The sequence below is a fragment of the Dama dama genome, chromosome 2 (assembly GCF_033118175.1).
Source record: "Dama dama isolate Ldn47 chromosome 2, ASM3311817v1, whole genome shotgun sequence".
NCBI lineage: Eukaryota > Metazoa > Chordata > Mammalia > Artiodactyla > Cervidae > Dama > Dama dama.
In genome coordinates, this window is record NC_083682.1 from 464,176 (window position 1) to 472,433 (window position 8,258).

Genomic DNA, 8,258 nt, shown 5'->3' on the forward strand with positions numbered 1-8,258 from the left:
ACATTTAATCATCTCAATGGATGCAGAAAAATGCATTTGATTAAATCAACACACTTTCATGATAAAAAGACTAGATAATAAACTAGGGACAGAAAGATATTTCCTTAACATGATTAAGGCCTTATATGAGAAACACAGAACTGACATCATATTCAATGAGGAGGGACTGAAAACTTTCCCTTGAGCTCAGGAAAAGGACAAGGGTACCCACCTTTGTTGCTTCTATTCCACATTTCCTGGAAGTTCTAGCAAGAGCAATTAGGCAAGAAAAAGAAATTAAAAGACTTCCAAAATTGGAAAGGAGGACATCCCTTGTGGTGCAAGGACAACCAAGCCCCAGTGCAGGGGGCCCAGGTTCAGGTCTGGCCGGGGAACTAGGTCCCACATGCCACGGCTAAGACCTGGCACAGCCAGATTAAAGAAAAAAGTAAAACTCTTTCTATTTGCAGATAGCATGATCTTATACACAGAGAACACGGGAAAAAACACAAACCCCCAAACCTGTTAGAACTAATAAACAAATTCAGCAAAGTTTAAGTATATAAGCTTGAAATATAAGAATGAGTTATACCTCGACACAGTATCAATGGGCAATTCAAAAATGAAATTAAGGGAGTAATTCACGGGATGTCCCTGATGGTCCAGTGGTTAAGAGTCTGCCTGTCAATGCGGGGGACATGGGTTCAATCTCCTGGTCCAGAAGGATTCCACATGCCTCAGGGCAGCTAAGCCCAAGTGCTGCAACTACTGAAGCTCATGCACAACCGGGAGCCCATGCTCTGCAACAAAGAGCAGCCACTGCAATGAGAAGCCCACGCACCACAGCTAGAGAGTAGCCCCTGCTCGTGGCGACTGGAGACCCTCATGCAGCAACAACGACCCAGTGCAGCCATAAATAAATAAGTAAAAAAATTGTAAGTAATTCATTTGCAATAGCATCAAAAAGAATAAAATTCTTAGTAATAAATTTTAACTAAGAAGGTAAAAGACTTGTACACTGAAAAGCAAAAACCATTCCTGGAAGAGATTAAAGAAGGCATAATAAGTCAATCTAATGTTCATGGGTTGGAAGACCTAATATTGTTAAGATGCCTTTGCTCAGCAATGATCTTCAGATTCAATATGCTCCCTACTGAAACCCCAATGACTTTTTTTTTAATAAATGGAAAATCCAACTCTAAAATTTGTATGGAATTGCAAGGAAATCCAAGTAACCAAAACGTTCTTGAAAAAGAAAGACAAAGTTGGCACAGTGGCTGATTCAAAAACTTGCTACAAAGCTACAGAAATCAAAACAGTATGCTACTGGTGTTATAGACAGACATAAAGATCAGTGGGACGGAGTTGACAGCTCAGATATAAACCCACACATCTGCTATCAATTTATTTTAAATAAAAAAAGTATTGACTGTGCCAGGCCTCAGTTGTGGCACACAGAATCTTTAGCTGCAACACTTGAGCTCTTAGTTGGAGCTCGTGGGGTCTAGTTCCCGAAATGGGGATCAAACCCAGGCCTGCTGCCTTGCGCGTATGGAGTCTTATCCACTGTGTGACTGGAGAAGTCCCATCAATTGGTTTTCAGTGAAGACGTCAGGACTATTTAATGGGCGAAGAAGAGTTTCTTCAATGGCATTGGAATAACTGAACATCCACATGCAAACCTATGAAGCTGAACCCTTACCTCACACCATATACAAAAATTAACTCAAAATGAGTCAAGATCTAAATTATTTAATCTAAAACTATAAAACTGGAAATTCCCTGGTGGTCCAGTAATTAGGACTCTGTGCTCTCGTTGCCAAGGTCCCAAGTCCAGTCTTAATCGAGGAAATAAGATCCCACAAGCCACACGCATAACAGAAAAGGGAAGGAAAAAAAAAGTCTTACAAAAAAATAAAATAAAACTCTTAGAAGGAAATACAGCGACAAATCTTCATGGCCTTGGATTTGCAATGGTTTCCAAAGAAGTTGTACAAATGACCAAGAAGCACATGAAAGATGCCTTATGACTTCAGGGAGATGCTCTTCAAAGGCACAATTTCATAGAATTACTGATGAAAGAAATCAAAGACTATCTAAATAAATGGAGAGATGTACTATATTCATGAATTCGAAGACAATATTATTCAGATGTCAATTTCCCCCAATCAAATTCCCAGCAGGGCTTTTTTGTAGATATGGACAAGCTGATTCTAAAATGCATACACACAAGGACATCCCTGGTGGTCTACTGGCTGAGACTCCGAACTCCCACGCAGGGGGTCGGGTTCCATCCTTGGTTAGGGAACTAGATCCCATATGCCACAACTAAGACCAGGTACAGCCAAGTAAATAAATAAATATTTTAAAAATAAAATTTATACATACAGACAAAGGAACTAAAATAGTCAAGACAATTATGTGAAGGAAAAAATTTAGAGGACCCACACTGCACGATTTCATGACTTACTATAAAATCACAGTAATCAAGACTATACTATTGTTGAAAGATATGTGGACAATGAAACTGAGTAGAGAGTTAAGAAACAGCCCCACAGAAATATGGTCAAGTGCTTATGGACAAAAGTTCAAAGGCAATTCCATGGAGAGAAAGTCTTTTCAACAAGTCGTGCTGGGATAACTAGACATCCACAGGCAAGAAAAATTAATCAATTAATCACATCAGTTCATACTTTACACATAAAAAAATAACTAAAATACACTGTTAGGAGAATGAAGAGACAGTATTCCTCTACAGTCTGGGAGGAAATATTTTCAAATTACACATCTGACATTTCCCCCCATTTTTGTCTGCAAGACATGTCGTGATTTTTTTTTTTTTTTTTTTTTTGCTGTGCTGCACTCCAGTATTCTTGCCTAGGAAATCCCATGAACAGAGCAGCTTGGGGGGCTACAGTCTATGGGGTTGCATGGGGTCACCAAGAGTCGGACATGACTGAGCAACTCACACACACACACACACACACACACACACACACACACACACACACACACACACACACAGCATGTAGGGTCTTAGCTCCTCAACCAGTGATTGAACCTGTGCCCCCTGCAGTGGGAGCATGGAGTCTTAACCACTGGGCCCCCAGGGAAGCCCCACATTGTGGTTTTGATTGTCATGTCCCGAAGGTTAAGGACTCTGAGCACTTTCTCAGGTGCTTATTTGCCTACTGAACATGGTTAGGGTTAGGATACCCTCTCGTGTAAAGTGCCTGTTCAAGACATCTGCCTTTGTTAAAATGGGTTGTCTTTCTTTTCTTGTTGATTTGACAGGTATCCTTACACATTGCAGATCTGCACCCTTTGAAGGGATAGGCTACCCACTCCAGTATTCTTGGGCTTCCCAGGTGGCTCAGACGGTAAAGAATCCACCTGCAATGTGGGAGACCTGGGTTCAATCCCTAGGTTGGGAAGACCCCCTGGAGGAGGGTATGGCAACCCACTCCAGTATTCTAGCCTGGAGAATCCCATGGACAGAGGAGCCTGGTGGGCTACAGTCCCTGGGGTCACAAAGAGTCAGACGTGACTGAGTGACTAAGCACACATACACACCACATATTGCTTCTATATTACATTCTTTCCCCAGTCTGGGCTACCTTTTCACTCTTTTTTAAAAAAATATATTTTCTTTGTATGCAGATTTCCAGTTTTTTAGCATCACATGCCTGTTTTATTTCTTTCTTTATTTGGCTGTGACAGATCTTAGTTGGGGCTTGCGGGATCTCTCATTGCGGCTCGTGGGCTTAGTTTCCATGAGGCACATGGGATCTAGTTCCCCGACCAGGGATCAAACCTGCCTCCCTGCACTGGAAGCCAGATGCTTAACCACTGGACCACCAAGGGAAGTCCCTGGGCTGCCTTTTCACCCTTAACGGTGGCAGATGTCTGAGGACAAGGAGGGAGACTCAACGCAGAGGCTGGGCTGGCCTCACTGCTTGGCACCCAACCCGAGATCACAGAGCCAGACCTGCCTTGTACTTTCGTCTTGTGAGAAAAGTCACTAGTATTGTGAGTTCTCTTGCTGAAGGCTTCAGGAGGGACAGGAGTCTGCCTGTCCCTGATCCACATGAACGGGACTGAGGTGTTGAATGCGATGTGGACCCAGGTGCCCATCTACACCACGTCCTGCACACGCATTTCCTTCATCAGGTCTCCTGTGACTCTGCCCCTTGTGAGTATCATCAAGGTACGTCTCTTCAGGGCCTTTGTCTTCTGTTTCACACACACAGGGAGCTCGTGTGTGGGGCATGCAGGTTGAGAGGGTTCTCCTTTCGGGCTTCTTTTCTCTGTGAGAAGGACGTGACTCAGGTAAGATGTGTCTAATGAGCACGTAGAACTCTGGAGACAGCTAAGCTCTGGGTGGCCTTCTCGTGGCCTTGGCTCCTGTTACCACCTCCAGGCTTTGTGGGGTGAGCTCATTTTCCAGGCTCAAAGGGGCACACAGCTTGCTCAGGGTGATGGAGCCAGGATCAGGGTTGCCCACCTCGGGGAGGAGGAAGGGTCAGGCAGTGACTGTGGATTGGAGAGTGACTGAGTGTGGTCCAGGCTGGTGGAGAGGCTGCTCTGGGGAGTTGGGTGCAGGGACCCAGGCTGGGGTCTGCAATCATTGCAGGGGGACATGAAGGGGCCAGAGAGGCCAGGTCGGGTTGGGGTGTAGAGAGAGGAGTGCGCATGGAGGGACGGGGGGGGGGGGGGGGGGCCTGGGCTGGGGTGTGCCAGCGTCTGGTGGAAGCAGCCTGGAAAGGATGCCCCCCACGCGGCTCCACCCGGATGGAGTGAGGAGTGGCTCCACTTCCGCCTTGGGGGTCTGAAGAAGCATCTCCGGAGGGGGACGCCCAGCCTGGACCCATGCAGGGTCGCGGGGGTCTCTGAGGCCGGACTTGGTGGCGCTGGCGTGGGTGCCCGCAACTCTCGAGGGATGGTCGGGCCGCCCTTTCTTCCCGTGGGTTTCTCTGGGCTCAGACCCGCGCGTCGTCCCGCAGCCCTGCGTGGCAGAGAGCGATGCTGGGCCCGCCCATGCCAGTCACATCCCTTCACTGGGCCGGCGCTGGGCCGTGGCGTTTGTCCATCTGCCCGGCTCTAGGGGCGAAGTCCAAAATGGGCCAAAACTGGGTGCAGCTTGGACTGCCCTGGGGTCCGCGGAGCCGGGCGACCGGGGCGGGACTAAGGCAGGGCTGGGCGGGCCCAGGGGCGGGGCTCCAGCGCGCGGCCGGGACTGTCCGCGGTGCTGAGCGCCCGGCGGGGCGCGCGGGCCGGGCGCCATGGGGAACCGCAGCGCCGCAGACGCTGACGGGCTGCTGGCTGGGCGCGCGCCCGGCACGGGCATCGGCGCCGGGGGCCCCGGGGCGACGGCGGCGCTGGTGGGGGGCGTGCTGCTCATCGGGGCGGTGCTCGCGGGGAACTCGCTCGTGTGCATGAGCGTGGCGGCCGAGCGGGCTCTGCAGACGCCCACCAACTACTTCATCGTGAGTCTGGCGGCCGCCGACCTGCTCCTCGCGCTGCTGGTGCTGCCTCTCTTCGTCTACTCCGAGGTGAGCCCGCGTCGCCCCCGCATGCGCACCCTCACCCGCTCCGGGTCCCCTGTCCCGGCCACACGGAGGACCGAGCCCGATCCCGCCGCTTGGCTTCTCAGGATCCTGGAGCTGGGCGCTGTGCGGTTCCCAGGACGACCGCAGCCGGGTCCCCGCTGAACCTCTCTCCCTTTCTCCATCCCGCTGTCCGTCTGTCCGCTCTGCGGTCCGTCCGCCCTCCCACTCTGTCCCTCTCTCCGCTTCGCCTTCTCTGTTACCCAAGAGATGCTTCTGTCCTTCAAGCACAGACCCCAATAACAGGCGGCTTTGGCAGTCCAGCCCCCCACCCAGCCCCCTCCGCTGGGTTCCAGTCCCCCAGGGGGAGCCAGCTGGATAGACTGGCAGAGGCAGGCTTACCCCACACCGGCTCCCCTGGGGCAGAGACACAGAGGTCACCCCACGAGGCCACAGCCACACAGAACCACACGTGCTCACACATGAGCACGACCCGGGCAGGACACCCTCACTCCTGCGCCGAGCGGCTCACAACAGGAGGGACCCTTAGCTTCCGGGAGGTGCAGGACAGTGAGCCTGGCTGGAGGAAGGGGACGCCGCCCCCCACCCGGGCCGGGGAAGGGCCTTTGCCACAACCTGGGTCCCAGAACCGCCACACCCAGGTCAGGTCTGGCCCTCGGGTGGGTCCCCCTTGGTGCCAGCCATGTCCACTCTGTAGTTTGGGCAGAGAAAAGCTGCTTAGGCTGAGTTGGGGACGCGGTGTCCCGGGCTGTGGGGGGAGGGGAGGCATGGTTTTCTAAGGTGGACGGTGAGTCCAGGCAGCGCTGGGCAGAGGCCAGCAGGACAGGGACGGGCATGACCTACTGCCCCCCCACCAGAGCTGTAGACAGACGTCACAGTGACGGCTCTTAAGCTCCTAATCGTCCCAAATCAGCAGGAGGGGATTTAGAAGGGGCGGCTGTCTGCTCCTTTGCCCTTGATGGGGGCGCTGGGCACAGGGCCGAGGCTGGTACTTCCTAACAACGATGTGGGTGCTACCTTCGCCCTCACTTCAAGCGTGCGGGGACGAGAGTGGGATGACCTTTCCAGCGTCCCAGAGACAGAGTTTCAGCAGACAGGCCAACTGCGCGTCTGCTGGAGAGGGGGATGGGTGCTGGGCTCACACTCTAGGGCATCAAGGTCCCCACCTGCAGGGAGTGGCCCCGCGCACGCTGAGCCCCACAGCATCAGGGGTCACAGCCCGCCCTTGCCTACGCCCCCAAGACCTCCCTCCAACCCGCAGGCGTTTCCCAGTTCTAACGGGAAGGATGGGAGGTCTCTGGGCTCTGGCCTGAGGGGAGGGGAGGACCGCCCAGCTTCCCCGGGGCTTTCCTGCATTGGCTCCGCTGATATTCAGCTCCCTCGCTGCCCGCAATAGCGGGGGTCAGGAAGACATCTGGGGGGCGGGGCGGGGGAAGGTCAACTTCCCGCGACTAATGTTGCTGCGGCCCCTCCCCACGCTCAGGTGCAGGGCGGCGTGTGGCTGCTGAGCCCCGGCCTCTGCGACGCGCTCATGGCCATGGACGTCATGCTGTGCACGGCCTCCATATTCAACCTGTGCGCCATCAGCGTGGACAGGTAGGCCGCCCCGTCCCGCCGCCCTCACCGCGCTCCCCGCAGGTTCGTGGCCGTGGCCGCCCCGCCCCGCCCCGCCCCGCCGCCCTCCGCGCGGGTTCGTGGCCGTGGCCGCGCCCCGTCGGGCCGCCCCGTCCCGCTGCCCTCACCGCGCTCCCCGCAGGTTCGTGGCCGTGGCCGCCCCGCCCCGCCCCGCCCCGCCGCCCTCCGCGCGGGTTCGTGGCCGTGGCCGCGCCCCGTCGGGCCGCCCCGCCCCGCCGCCCTCACCGCGCTCCCCGCAGGTTCGTGGCCGTGGCCGTGCCCCTGCGCTACAACCGCCAGAGCCGCGGCGGCCGGCAGCTGCTGCTCATCGGCGCCACGTGGCTGCTGTCGGCGGCGGTGGCGGCGCCCGTGCTGTTCGGCCTCAACGACGCGCGCGGCCGCGACCCCTCCGTGTGCCGCCTGGAAGACCGCGACTACGTGGTCTACTCGTCCGTGTGCTCCTTCTTCCTGCCCTGCCCGCTCATGCTGCTGCTGTACTGGGCCACGTTCCGCGGCCTGCGGCGCTGGGAGGCAGCCCGCCGCGCCAAGCTGCACGGCCGTGCGCCCCGCCGACCCAGCGGCCCCGGCCCGCCCGCCCCGGACGCCAGCCCGGCCGCCGACGCCGCCCCCGCCCCCGATGTCTGCCCGACCCCCGACGCCACCCCCGCCCCGGACGCCGTCGCGCCCCCGGACCCCATTGCGGCCGAACCGCCGCCTCAGGCCCGCCGGAGGAGACGTGCCAAGATCACAGGCCGGGAGCGCAAAGCTATGAGGGTCCTGCCGGTGGTGGTCGGTGAGTACCGTCCCCGGGGGGCGCGGCGGAGGGGAGCGGGCGGTGCGCAGGCCGGGGGGCGTGGCAGTGACCCCGCCCCGCCCCGCCCCGCCCCGCCCCCAGGGGCCTTCCTGCTCTGCTGGACGCCCTTCTTCGTGGTGCACATCACGCGGGCGCTGTGTCCCGCGTGCGCCGTGTCCCCGCAGCTGGTCAGCGCGGTCACCTGGCTGGGATACGTCAACAGCGCCCTCAACCCCGTCATCTATACCATCTTCAACGCCGAGTTCCGCACCGTCTTTCGCAAGGCTCTGCGCCTCTGCTGCTGA

The 8,258-nt window shown here is 56.0% G+C and overlaps 1 protein-coding gene across 1 annotated transcript; it reads left to right on the plus strand.

Moving 5' to 3' along the window:
• Window positions 1-5,261: 5,261 nt before the first annotated feature.
• On the plus strand, window positions 5,262-8,258 carry DRD4 (dopamine receptor D4). Its single transcript, XM_061156274.1, has 4 exons — window positions 5,262-5,531; window positions 7,030-7,142; window positions 7,421-7,953; window positions 8,056-8,258. Exons 1-4 carry the CDS (start codon window positions 5,262-5,264, stop codon window positions 8,256-8,258), a joined length of 1,119 nt encoding a protein of 372 aa, XP_061012257.1.